At 36.8% G+C, this 14,331-nt stretch overlaps 2 protein-coding genes across 6 annotated transcripts in view; one reads left to right on the top strand and one right to left on the bottom strand.

The window, feature by feature from the left end:
• Arhgap6 (Rho GTPase activating protein 6) overlaps nucleotides 1-14,331 on the top strand; it is a 501,238-nt gene that overhangs the window by 364,718 nt on the left and 122,189 nt on the right. The window lies entirely within an intron of this gene.
• Amelx (amelogenin X-linked) lies at nucleotides 3,170-14,198 on the bottom strand. 3 transcript variants are annotated; one of them, XM_085685070.2, is made up of 7 exons: nucleotides 14,140-14,198; nucleotides 12,815-12,880; nucleotides 10,829-10,876; nucleotides 9,387-9,431; nucleotides 8,679-8,753; nucleotides 5,010-5,054; nucleotides 3,170-3,263 (listed from the first exon to the last, which is right to left on the bottom strand). In XM_085685070.2, the coding sequence occupies exons 2-7, from the start codon at nucleotides 12,866-12,868 to the stop codon at nucleotides 3,234-3,236; spliced, it is 297 nt and encodes a 98-aa protein (XP_085541196.1). In that variant the 5' UTR covers nucleotides 12,869-12,880; nucleotides 14,140-14,198; the 3' UTR covers nucleotides 3,170-3,233. The 3 variants fall into 3 exon arrangements, with proteins under 3 accessions (XP_085541196.1, XP_048302212.1, XP_087758765.1); XM_048446255.2 differs by lacking the exons at nucleotides 3,170-3,263; nucleotides 5,010-5,054 and adding an exon at nucleotides 7,023-7,178 and having other exon boundaries at nucleotides 8,679-9,116; XM_087902639.1 differs by lacking the exons at nucleotides 3,170-3,263; nucleotides 5,010-5,054; nucleotides 10,829-10,876; nucleotides 12,815-12,880; nucleotides 14,140-14,198 and adding exons at nucleotides 7,023-7,178; nucleotides 10,162-10,242 and having other exon boundaries at nucleotides 8,679-9,116.

Here is a 14,331-nt window from a genome sequence, read left to right as displayed (position 1 = left end):
GTGTGCGTGTGCGCGTGTGCGTGCGCGCGTGCACGTGCATGTGCACATGCACATGTTTTCATTAGATCTTTGAACTTTTTCATATATTTTAATCTAGGCACTTAAATTCCATGTAGAGAGAGAATATATAAACCAATTAGTTATGATTAAATATCATACTAGGGACATTTAAATGGTATTTTTATTATAGTCATCTTAGTGAATTTCAGAGAATCACTTAAAGGCCTCTAACTATGAGTTGCATGTGCCTGAAGAAGGAAGTCTGAGGAGAAAGGAAACATTTTTACAATGGCATAAGGATTCCACACTAGAGCTTTCTCAGAACTGACCAATGAAAGAAAGACGATTTCTTTTGTTTCCTCTGAAAATTGTTCTTGCATTTGTTTCAGTTTAACCAATGGAATCAAAAGAGACAGGAGCCTGTCCATAACTCAAGATACTCCGAAAAGTGAAATTACCACTTGTCTCAGTGTACCATGTATCAGGAGAGCATTCATCATTGTGCATCAGCTCATGTGATCTTTTCTAAGGGCCATCTCTCTCTCATCCAAGGGAGCTTTAATTCTCCGTTGAGAGGTTTTCCCAAGATGTGTTGTGAATAGTACTATATCAAACAAATACTATGGTCTTCCCGATAGATGAAAAGATTCTTTGGGTAGACATAGAAAAATGCTTAGAAATTGTTCCCTATGCACACTTGGTAAACTTATAGCTCTGATATCTCTAGGGTGGGAGTGGAGAGTGATGTTGGTATTGGAGGTACATGTTTTAGAGAATCTAGAATATCAGGTAGGAAGTGGTGGATATCATGCAGGATCACAGTGGCAATATGTCAGAAAATTACCGATCTGTAAATACTAAACATGCTCCACATTGGAGCGTTTTGCATAGAAAACTCTTATGATATATAAAAAATTTGGAATCAATTAATTCAACTTCCAACTGCGCAGCATTCCCTTTGAGTTGTACAGTCGAAAGATCCCATTTGTGAATGTAGGAATTGTATATGGTGTCTGGGGAGATGGCTCAGTTTATCAAGTGCTTGCCAGGCACCATTAGAATCTAAATTCAGATACCCAACACCCACATAAAAAGGCATGCGAGTGTGAATCTGGAATCTCGAGCACCGGGGAGGTGGAGACAGGTGGATCACTGGAGCTTGTTGGCCAGCTAGTCTTTAAGAATTGGTGTGCTTCCAGTTTAGTGAGGACCCTGGTCTCAAAGGCAAACGATGTGGAGGGCAGTAGATAAAGACATCAATTCCTGGCCTGCAGATGCAGGAATATACACACATGCATATAAATGTGTAAACATTCAAGCATGTACACGCAGCACACGCAAACACCCACTCACACACACCTCCCCTGTAAACCTACAAATGACTACATCCAGCAGGGATTGTATTTAGAAGCCATTTATGGCTGTTAGCTTGGTGTTTTGTGGTACTCTTAATAGTGAGAGAGGGTGTGTCTCTGACTCTTTTGCCTGCCTTTGGGCCTATTTTCCTCCTATTGGGTTGCCTTGTCTCGTCTAAATATGACGGCATTCTCCTTGTCTTATTGGATCTTGTTTTGTGGTGTTGGTTGTTGTCTCTTAGAGGCCAGCTCATTTCTGAAGAGAAGTAGAGGGAGGGGGAAAGAATCATGGATGGGTGGGGTTTTTGGGGAACAGCAAGAGAGGAGTGGAGGGAGAGGAAACTGTGGTCAGGATGGGTTGTATGAGAGAAGAATCGATTTTTTAATTTAATTTATTTATTTTTAAACAGTGTGTTTTACTTTACATACCAATCTCAGTTCTCTCTCCCTCCCCTCCTTCTGCTCCCCCCCCCAATATCTCCCCACCCCACTCCTCATCCATTCCTCAGAGAGGTGAGGCTTCCCAAGGGGAGTCAACAAAGTCTGTCATATCACATTGAGGCAAGATCAAGGCCTTTCCTCTGTATCTAGACTGAGCTAGGTGTCCTTCCACAGGGAATGGGCTCCAAAAAGCCAGTTCATGAGCTAGGGATAAATACTGGTTCCATGGCCAGTGACCCCATAAACTGCCCAAGCCACAAAACTGTCACTCACATTCAGAGGGCCTAGCTCAGTGCTATGCAGGCTCCCCAGCTGTCAGTCTAGGGTCAGTGAGCTCCCACTAGCTCGGGTCAGCTGTGTCTGTGGGTATCCCTATCATGTTCTTGACTCCTTGGCTCATATTATTGCTCCTCTCTCTCTTTGACTGGACTCAGGGAACTCAGCCCCCTGCTTAGCTGTGGATCTCTGCATCTGCTTCCATCAGTTGCTGGATGAAGGGTCTATGATGACAGTTAAGGTAGTCATCAATCTGATTACAGGGAAAGGGCAATTAAGGCACTTTCTCCACTATTGGGTAGAATCTAACCAATAGAAGAATCTATTTTCAATTTTAAGAACGACTCAAAGAATAATATCACTACATTTTATAGATGAGGAAATTGAGATACAGAGAGGATGAGAGATTTGTAAAACTTTCCACAGCTATGGTCATGATTATGAACCTGAAGCTCTGTTTGTAAAGTCTGAATACCAGGAACCATACTCACAACGCAGGGAAGCATCTTTGAAGTTGTGTAGACACTTGACTGGCCTCAGAGCACCCAAATTCCACACTCAAATACAGGATTTGGATGTTTTATGGTGAAGGAATTGAATATTGTTTGAGATATTTTTGGCTCATAAGGAAAGATTAATACTTAACCCTGTGGTGTTTTCTTCCCTCTCCTTCTCTCTCCATTCTCTCATTTCCTTTCTCTTTTCCTTTAAAGGACAGGGATATGTATAAGGGGGATTTATTGATTTTGATTTTGTAAATAAAGGAGCCAGTTATTATTTACTGTGGTAAATGTTTGGGGGCCAAAGTGACTGTTGTTACCATGTTCTTTACCCCTCACCTCTTCCATCCCACAATTTCCAATTATTATATATCTTTTATAAATGTCAGGTGCTTCATATGAATCTCTTGTGAACTTTTCCCATAAAGTATTTTGAATAATTAAATTTCAGCCAAAGGCCCCTACTGATAAAGCTACCTACATTTTATTGTTTTTCTAAACTAAAGGGGGTGGGATAGGATTAACAAACCTATCACCCCAAAGGAAAACTACAAGTAGCAAGAACTTCACAACAAATATAAGCCGATGAGAATTTTATTAAAGCAATATTGAACACTACTACATGCCATTATGTTCTGGAAAGGTAGGAGACTGGTTGAAATCATTTTTCTGTTGCGGTTTCCATGTTAAGCTGTTAAGAAAAGTAGAACGTTTATTACTTTAAAAACCAACACAATTATTTTTATTTCACATAACTTTTTACATTTGGTGCGCAAGTTCATTCTTGGCATTTCCTGCTATCATTTGCTACCAAGGAGCAAACATCAGGTGTGGGGGGGCGCAGGGAGGGGAGTCTATAGTTTCATTTTGTATGGAGTTAGGAAAGGAGTTGTAAATGTGTTTCTTGAAAAAAAATGAGAAACTTGAAATATTTTTCTTGAATTTTATTTAATGCCATCACTGTATATTCTTTACGTTTTTGGAATGGAGAGTAGGCCTATTTAAGATTTCAAGTTGCTCAAATGGTACATGTCTTCACATGTGTCCTTTTACTATAGGTCAATCTAATGGACTTGTGTATGTACACACATGTATATGCCCTAATAACACTGCAATTTCTGAATCATAAAACAGAAGAGAGTACAGTTTTTCTGTCGTTTACAGTCAATAAGTCTCCATTAAAATTGAGCAAAATAATTTTCTTAGTTTCACTTTTTCATCAGCTCAAACTTTCACCTCTTCCCAGTGAAGCTCTAGGTCCAGGGCCGACCTAACCTACCTCCAGTCCAGATGTGGCTGGCTCAAGGTCTGAGACCATTCCTTTAGTGTCAAAACAATTCTATTACAATCAGGGAAATGAATTTATTTCAATTCCAGATTTGTCTGTTTTGAAAGGGAACTAGAGGAGAAACCGTTGTAGTGTATAATTACTTGACAAAAGAAAGAAACAGATTTCCCAGTTCTTAGAAAACCCTCTTTTAAGATTATTATCTCTGACCTGCTTAGGAAATAGCCTCTTAGGAACAACTTCAGTTTTAACCAGTCAATCTGTTTTGTGTCATCTTTTGTCTCAATCTTGGAATTAATAAATAAGCTGCTTCTGCCTCAGAGAGTATTGTGTAGAGGAACACTGATAAAATTCTCAGTTCTATTAGCAGTGTCTTAGAACTGTGTTGCCCAATATGGGAGTCTTTTGTCCAGTTTGGGTGCTGAACATTTAAAAAATATAAAATATGGCAGAAACTAAGTTTTAAATTTTATTCCTTTTGAATTCATTTATAAATAAATGTCCCAATATGACTAATGTGTTGAATGGTACAGGTATAAAATGTAATTACCAGTTATCTCTCTCTCTCTCTCTCTCTGTCTATGTGTGTGAAGCTTGAAACATCACATTGCATTGTAATTCTATGTATCTACATGTTGATTTGGGTAGTATGGCAGGCATTACATTCTTTAATAAATAATAATTACTTACAGATTTTTTAAAATATCTATCCTCAGTATTTGCTCTTAAACATATTTTTGAATATGTGAACTATGAGCATTTTACTAATAATAGCCATTATTTATTGAAACTGAACTCTTCAATATGGCACAAACCCCATATCATAAAACATTCAAGGAAAAAAATACATAGGCACCCAAAAGTAACATTTGTGAGGTACATGTGAGCAATAGATTAGGCTTTTATTGAAATTAGGATGCTATTTAATATGAAAAATTATTGTAAAACCTCAAGTTTTAAAAATTTATTTTATAAACATTGTAATGTGCCTATGACCTCCATGCCATTTGAAGCCATTTCAACTCCAACAGTATTTCATAAATGCTAGCACTAAATGTACACATTTGAGTGGACATATTTGAATGAAAGAAGAGATTTAAAATGCATGCCTGTTAACTTAAAGTAATAAGAAACAAAATGTCTACATACCGGATGCCTTGACATGCCCTGGTACCACTTCATAGGGTTATACACCTTAAGAGAAGGAGACATTAGAATGCAGTTGTTTTAATTTAGTTTCATATAAACTAAATACTAAACTCACTAATACAGTATGAAATATATACTCACTAATGCAGTCCTGTCAGTATTGATAGCCTGAGAATGTGACTTCTACAAAAGAAAGAAGCTAAATACATGTCCAGTGCTCCTATATCAAGTATTATGTTACTAACAGTCCTGCACATTCTGCAAGTTGTTGTCCATGGTCTGGGCAAGTACAATCACCCTCATCTTTTAGAGATAGTCATGAAGAGTTAGAGTCAATTTATATAACACAGCTAGAAAAATGGTAATTCTGTTTAAGCTCCTTGGCTCATGCTTCTCATTGAAATATCAAAACATATTGCTGTAGGTGGTCCCAGGGATGGGTAATTTCAGGACACATTGGTGCCACCAATATCCTCAGGAGATTTCATTTTTCTACTTCCAACTTTTGATCAAAAGACAGCAGACACAGCTCCATGAATCACAATTTCAGACAAATGATCAAAAGAACAACACCCTTTTTTTTTCCTGGAGTGTATCTATACATCCTTTAAGAAAAGGATTCCTAATCCCTAAGAGTTCTTTCTTCCCAGGAAACTTGTCCTCTGTTCTCATTTATGTTCATGGTTCACTACAACCTTTCCCTCAACTAATAAGAGACAAGCAGTATTAAGCCATGGTAACTGATGCCATAGTTGGTGTAAATGAATGGACCTTCTCTCCCTGGGCAGTAGAGAGGACACGTCGCTCTCACGAGCAGATGGAAGGCCATATGTGGGATCAGTTCCAGCTCTGCCAATGAGGAATGAGTTGCAAGCAAGCTGATGAACAGCTTCTAATTGTGACTGCTATGTGCCATAGAATTTTGACTGTATTTCTGCCATAGGATTAACGCCATTTGGGCATCCTTTTCTGTTGATTAGCTATCTTATTTCATCCCTTTCATAGAACTGTAAGGATAGGGAATTACTATTTTTACTATTACATATAGTATAGTACCTAAACTAGTGAGTGCTTGAGAAATATTTAGTCAATTGATTAAAAGTGGCCTAGGCTAATTAAATGTTTTCTTACCTTTCTTATTGCATTTCAGTTTTTTTAAAAATCAACTTATTTGTCTGCATATTGATACCTTCCCAGTAAAGCTATGTTTATACATTCCAGAAAATGATTAAGGGACCTTAAATCATGAAGGTACTGGAATAAAGTTACTGTGGATGCTGTGTAATATAAACCCTGCAAAGACTGTTTACAATTTTGTGTGGGTGTAAGAGGAAAAAATGATTCAAATATAAATATGAGTGGGAAAGAAAACTTCTTTTAAGTCCATTTTATGCATCTGTTAACGTTTTGAAGACCATGCGGTAGACTTCATCAGCTTAAAGATTATGAAGTGAAAGAAATGACTTGTGTATAAAATCACTGCAATTCTCTGTTTGAAGCTCCATTACTAAATTTTTCTTAGGCAAAATGATTATTTTAATAATTTCAAATTCAGTGAATTACTCTACATATAACATAATTTCACTGAAAATATCTTTTTCTGTAAAATGAGTTCAAAAGATAAAATTTTGATTACTAATGTAGTGTGAAGAATAAAGCTAGAGTTCCAAGTCCTAACTTATTTAGAATATAAGCATTTCTTAAAGTTTTTCTTTTTCAATGTAAAGAATTTTTCTTCTAAACTGGCTTTCATTTGGTTCAGGTTCAATGACTATCCATGCTGAAATTTCTTTAGCTTTCTCAGCTATTGTTAATGATGTACAAATTTCTATTTTAAGAAAAGATTTGAGATACTATAAAGGTTCTCCAAGGAGACATATAGTCATTATTTGCCTGATAAATGGTCAGTTTGTAAAAGTAAATGACCAGTCCCTACATTATTCACAAATAGTCACTTATAAGTTCTCTCAAGTGATAGGAAATTTTAAATTTAATTCAACACAAAGACATGAATGATTTTTAAAACATTTTATTATCTGCTAATGATACTTATTTTTAGTTACAGAATTTACTAAGTGATTGTAGGCACAAATCATTGTGTTCTTGAGTTATTCCTAAAAACAACCGAAGTATCCACTTCGGTTCTCTCATTTTCTGAATTTTTTAATCCTGAAAAAATATAGCAAAAGAACAATTAACATATTTTACAAACAGTCCTAGTGAATACTATTTACAATAATAAGTCATGGCTTCAGTTTTGTAAAACAATGTACAATCATTGAGTTTGATTCTGTAATTTCTGAAGTTCCTCATCTTGCTACTAAATAGAAGTTCCTTATGTTCAAGCCTCTAAGACATATTATTTAATGATATAATAGTAGCTGCCATTTTGCATCAAGTGTTGCCTGCTATAATCTCTTTACTTTATTTCATTTTCCATAAGGCAACTCTAGGCAATCATCATTATTTTTTCTCTAATTTTAAACAGGAAAGTACTGAGTTTAAAAAGTTCATACTACCTCCCCAAAGTCACCTTTCCACAAACAGTTTGGGCAAGATAAAAACTCATGATCACATCCACAGTGTTAATCATTAATAAAGACACAAATAAACCCCCTTTGCATGCAAACAGAGAACATGTACCTTAATCTAGGATAATCACGATAGCTACCAGGTTATTCAATTCTAGTCAATTTCTAAGAGTTCTATCTCATTTCATAAACAGGCTTACAATTGTGAAGACATGCATGTCAGTATTTTTATAAGGAAACTGTGGCAATAATATTTAGAGTTAAAAGTTATCTGTTTTTTCCTTTCCCTGTTTTAAAGAAGGGAATCACCCCCAAAATAGAAGTAACTTGGTACCCTACCACAACTTTCTTTTTTTGATTGAAAAGCTAGGACTAGAATCTAGGTCACTCCTGCCTCACTTCTCTTTGATTCTTAGTAGCAAATCATTAATAGCATTTAGCACATTTGAATCCATGTGCATAGTATAATCACATCATTTCATGTATATAACCAATATTGTGTGCATAAGGATCATTTCATTAACTATTCTCACTTGTTTGTAGGAGCTTTCTGTAACACGGTTGCATTTAATGCTAAATTGTGACAACCTCTTGTCAAACACTCAGTCTGTGGAGTCCTAGTACTGAAGAAGAACCTAATAGTCTCACTAATTTAGCCACTTTCAAGTTGAATGATCACTTTAGACAGGCAATTTTCCTGTATGTCCTGAAAGATAGTTCCCATCTACTTCTTGCAGCTTGTTCAAATATTTGTTCTCTTCCTTCTCAAAAATTACTCCTTTTGTATCCTTCCTGTAGTTTAAGCCTATTCAAACTAGTCAAATGCTAGAAAAATGATATTGACCTGTTCTGTTACTCTTAAATGGTTACATTCAGTAATGCATATTCTGGTGATAATTCAATGATTAGAATTTAAATTTACCACAAAATCCACGGTGTTAATTACCAAGACATGTCAACAAATCATTTGTGAAAAAGAAGGAAAAAGATACAGTGTATGCTTGGACTAACAGAAGCAAAGACCTATAGTGTCTGCAACTCTGGGGTATGATTTGTTTTGAAACTCAGAACTCTGGGGCCAATTCTGTGCAATCGCTTTCCTAGGATTTGTCTTTTTCTGGCTTCAAGGTATACTCACCACTTCTTCCCGCTTGGTCTTGTCTGTCGCTGGCCAAGCTTCCAGAGGCAGCTCAGGAAGAATGGGGGACAGGGGCTGCATGGAGAACAGTGGAGGCAGAGGTGGCTGTGGTGCCAGGGGCTGCATGGGGTGCAGAGGTGACTGGGGCTGCATGGGCTGATGAGACTGGGGTGGGATGGCTTGGGGCTGGAAGGGCTGCTGGAAGGGCTGCTGGGCAGATGGAGGGATGTTTGGCTGATGGTGTTGGGTTGGAGTCATGGAGTGGTGGCCAGGAACTGGCATCATTGGTTGCTGGGGGGCCACTGGCTGTTGAGCTGGCACCACTGGGAGGTGGTGATGAGGCTGAAGGGTGTGACTCGGGGGATGCTGTTGAGACAGCACAGGGATGATTTGGTGGTGCAGCCATCCACCCATGGGTTCGTAACCATAGGAAGGATACTGGTGAAAAACAAAGAGTCAGGTTTACCATTGGCTCAGTTGATTTCTAACTGGAGAAGTAGCAGTAGTGTTTGTTATTATGACCTTATGAATATTTTAGTCATTTTTTCCTTTGCAAGAATTTCTAACAGTGTACACAGATATGACCTTTTACAAACTAAAATTCCCATTAGTGTTTGTAGATGGAGTAGACATGATATTTCAGTTAAAAAGGGAATTAAAATGCATGCGTATTCTCTAAAGGGAATGAAGAACAAAATGTTTACATACCGGCTGCCTTATCATGCTCTGGTACCACTTCAAAGGGGTAAGCACCTTAAGAGAAAGAGACATTAGAATGCATTTGATTACGTTTAACTACATAAGAACTAAATACTAAACTCACTAATGCAGTATGAAATATAGACTCACTAATGCAGTCCTGTCAGTATTGATAGCCTGAGAATGTGACTTCTACAAAAGAAAGAAGAAGGTAAACATTTGTTGGATGTTTCCTATGTGTCAGGTACTGTGTTATATCCATCCCATCCACTTTTCATGTTTTCTCACATGATCTGAGGCAGGTATCACCCTCACTTTTATAGGTAATGTTATGAAAACTCAGGTAGGTTCATTCACTTAGCTGAAGTTACAAAAGTAGTAATTCGATTTAATTCCACAGTTCCTGCTCTTCATTGAAAGAGCAAAACAAACAATTAAAAATTTATGACCCAGCAATATGATATAATATTCATTTGATTCTTTCTTATTTGATATCACAATGGAGAAAGAAGGTGGAAGCCTTGCCTTTCATCCTTAAGGCATAGATTTCTTGATGAAATATATCAACATTTCAAGATAAAACAGTAAAATTTGCCTCAGATTCCTACTAGCAATTTTCTTCAGTTTATGAGTAAACAGATTCATATCTTTATCTGAACCTGTGAGATAAATAAAGGATTTCATCCCTCTCTAGACAGTATTGCCTTATTAGTTAGACTCAGATTCATAACTCTCTTGTATGGCACATCATTTAATCAATACAACAAAAAATTATTAACCTCACCCAAGTTATGAGTGGCATAGCTCTTTCCATGCCCTTTACTATTCTCCAAATCATATTTCTGAAATGTAGTTATCATTGTCTCCCTTCTCTAGATGAAGAAACCAAAGTTCCATGGGGAAAAATATATCTTCCCAAGGTTATAGAATTTGCATGCCTTTGAGGAAACCCCCAAACCCTGTTTTTAGAACTCGTCTGCTTTCCGTCACTCTGAAGAGAGTCTTTGAAACCACTTCTCATTGACCGCTTAGTAGAGCCCATGAGAAATGCACACGGCATGTGGATGTCCTTGAATCAGCAATTCTTTTCCAGCTAGAAAAGATTTTAACATCTTACTTACTCCTCGAATTTTATAGGCTGGCATAGAACAAGACTGTTGAAGCCGAGTTCAGTTTCTGCCCTATCATGGAGCCTTCCTGAGTGGTAGTTCATGGTGGATACATTTAAAACTAGGTTTAAAAGTAGAGGCTGAGTCAGAGTGACCAGGTGGAAGGGTGCTGGGAAATGCAGATTTGAGGCCATCAGTCGGGGCTTAAAGCTGCTGGTGGGAACTGAAAAAGTGTGACCGTTTGAGAAACATCTTGAATGAAGAATCAATACACCACTCTTTACAGATCTCAGGACATCGTTAACTCAAACAATGGTCAAAATTAGTAAATAGAAAAATTACCTCATAGCTTAAGTTGATATAACCAGGGCTCCCGGGATGAGGTGGTAGCTTTTTTAGAAAGGGAAGAGGGCAGATTGAAAGAAAAAAGGGGGGAGAAACAAAGAAAAAGGAGAAAGAGGAAGAGAAAGAAAGAAAGTCAATATTAATTGTTCATATTAAGGTTGTCTAAAGCTTTATTTTTTTTAAAAAAAGTATATATATATATATATATATATATATATATATATATATATATATATATATATATAGTACAGAATGTATTTGAGGTCTACTTCTAGCCTGAGCATGTATACTGTGGTGGAGAAGCCTTCTCATTTTAAAGAGGCTCTGATTAGCTAAATGACTTTCCCAGGGGTCATAGTCTTTTAGTGGGAGACCTGTAAGCAGAAGGCACCACACATTTTTCCTTCAGGAATCTTTGAATTAAGCTCATCAACCATCAAAGAATCCTACCCCTTTCCAGCCACCCATTTACTTGTTGATCAAACTCCCTCTGTGTTAGGAAAAGAAGTGTATTTCTATTACACCACTTAAAAATAGCAACAAGCAAGGAATTGTTTCAGCAAGGGTCCCTTTAAAGGTCAGCTGGTTAATTGTTGAAGTATCAAAGGGATTCCTAGTAATTAACATGCAAAGTAAATAAATAACACCCTAACAATAGTGTTCAATGTGAGAACAAGATGAGAGTAATAAAATATAAATGTCCTAAATCCATCCCCTGAACAATAAAATAATTAATGTATTGAAGATCAAGGCCAACCGTTTTTATTATTTTATAAATGATTTATGACAGAAATTTAGAAGTTCCAAATAAAAAGCAACCTGAACAATTTTCTAAACCAGAACTGTCTGTGCTTCCCAAAGTGGGGTCAACTGACTAGGGAGTTGTGGTTGGTGGTGGGGGCAGAAGACAGAAAGGTGTGAGCATAAAGCAGAAAATCTCCCTCAGACACAAAGCTACTGAAAGGTCAGTTCAAATCTACTCTTCCAAAATGCTTGTGTTTTGCAGCCCAATTTATCCACTCTCATCTGAATGCAAATGAGCATTAGTTAGGTAACTGTCTTCCCTATTTTATCTTGATATAAGCTCTCTGAGACTGGAGTATTAAAGGGGGTGAATTTATAAATGTCAGTTTCTCAGAGAACGAGGAATCATCAAAATGCAGGATTTAAAGAACACAGAAGCACAAAATCTTGGTCTTTTGTGTGAGAGAAGAGAGGCAGGTATACAAGCTTATTGGCTTCTGTAGTATCGAATATTCTTTATACCACCAAAAATCTTTGCTAGTGTATGTTCTTAGCTTTCTGCCATTATGTACCTGTGTCTGGAGAGTGGGCTAGACTTCCTGGTCTTTGGTACATTTGAACAGTAATGTACAGACCTTATACTATAATTGCTTGGTATCTATGCATTTGGCATAGGCAGTATTCCATAAATGTGCTAAGGTCAAGTCCTACTTAAGGAGTAAATCAATGCACCAAAGTGGGAGGTCCTTGGGGAACAGTGAGGTGGTACAAGTGAAAGTATCAAATATAGAAATGTTACCTCCTTAAGGCAAGAAGAAAATTTAAAACTTGTGAGGAATTGAGTCTTAGAGATTGTTTGGATGTCACATTTGCCTAAGGTTGAGTAAACACTTTCTCTGGAAGCCTTTCAAGGATTCCTTCAAGTAAGATGACTCCTTGTAGAGACGGGCAGTGGTGTTTACAAGTTAATTGTTATGGCAGAGTTCTTTGAGGGTAAAATGCTTGTTAAAGTGTTGAGTGCCTGGCCCCATTTCAGCTGTACTGAGTCACAATCTGTGGCGGAGACTTTCATGATTTTCTTTTTTAAAAGTTCCTTAAGGGTTTCTTCAACACTTAGACACTTGGGGATATTAGATCTTGTGCTGTATGAAACCCTGAAATTCACCAACCATGGGGGCAGATTCATATTTCCAAGCTTGTGAAATTGGATACAATCAGTAGCAGGGGTATTTTACTCACGGGCATAGCAAAAGCTGCTCCCAGGAGGCAGGCAAACAAGATCCAGGTCCCCATTTCTTGATGGTTCTGAAATGTAAATCAACACCAGCCATTTAAAATGTATTTTTATAGGAATAAACATAATTATGTTTCATACATTTATATAGTCCACATTAGTGTATTGCTAATAAAACAGATGGGGTCCTTCTTGATAAAGCACTTCATTCATTTGTGATTCTCATTTTGAACCCATATCATTGCTTCTGTTTCACAATAATGCTAAAGAGGCCTTTCAGTTAAGCTAAAAAGTTATAGGAACACAAGTTATCTACTAAAATGATTTTGTACAGCATTTTTCTGTATATATTCAGCCTATAGATTCATAGGAGGTAAATGATCTATAAATAATGATTAAAAGAACCGGATCAAATAGAAAAGTTGGGGAGATAATCAAAGTGAATGTAATTTTATACTTTTGTAAGAAGACATAAAAATGTTCTTGTTGGCTACAGCTCACCCACTTGAACAGTGCTACTGTTAAAAACATAAACTAATTATTTGAGAAAATTTTGAGATTAATGGAAGAGTTGGTTTAGGTCCAGATGTCACCATCTGTAGAATTTTATGCAACAATCTCCCATAACACCTTTGAGTTCCAGGTGGGAATCAAAAGATATGGTTAAACCAAAGGGAGGGCAGAGTGCTACCATTTGCTGCTTCTTTAATGGTTCTAAGTGAATTCTACCTAAAAAATTCTGTCTTCAGTCAGTAACATCATCTTTTTGCTTGTCAACAGTGGAATTCTACATATTAATGTCATTGAGACATGAAACAAGAACTGGCCATCCCATAAAATGTACATTGTTTTATGACAACACCATGAAGTTCATGTTTGATATGAATGTAATGGTGCTGGCTATGAAAAGTACGTTGAGATTTTCTACCTTCTAAATCTATTTTTTAACAGAGGTTAAGTTAATTTAAAAAAGCATTTACACTTGATATAATTAAACAAAGCTTTATAAAGAAGTAGGTCATAGCCTGTTAAAGCACTATCCTAATTTAAAAAAGCAAATAAACATTTTGGTGTGAAATATGGCTTTCTAAAAGCTTTGGAATCCTTGACCTAAAACTTAAAGAAATGATGCATTGCTGTACCACAAAGTTGAAAATCCTTTTCAATGATCAGAGATTATAACTTCATTAGGTAAAGCTAAAGAGCCACATATGGTGTGGATGGCACAAAGTAATAGAAATGTGCAATATATTCACACCTTCGAAAGATAAAATTCAGAGAAAAAAATGACCACAATTAAGATGGTAAATTATGAATAAACTCCACATACCTTTGAATGTGTTCTGAGTGAGTTTCTGTCTGAAGCTCAGGGATGCTTGATCCTTTGACTTCTTCCAACTCTGAGCCCCAATTTATATCATCCAGAGCATCTAGAACAGCCAATCAGGTTTCAAAATGAAAAATGTGCTGAGTCTATTGAAAAATCCCTGTATCATGACTTTTTAGATGCTGTGAGCACTGT

This window comes from Myodes glareolus, chromosome X (assembly GCF_982192425.1).
Source record: "Myodes glareolus chromosome X, mMyoGla1.1, whole genome shotgun sequence".
Classification (NCBI taxonomy): domain Eukaryota; kingdom Metazoa; phylum Chordata; class Mammalia; order Rodentia; family Cricetidae; genus Myodes; species Myodes glareolus.
This window is presented reverse-complemented; position numbering and strand designations above follow the sequence as displayed.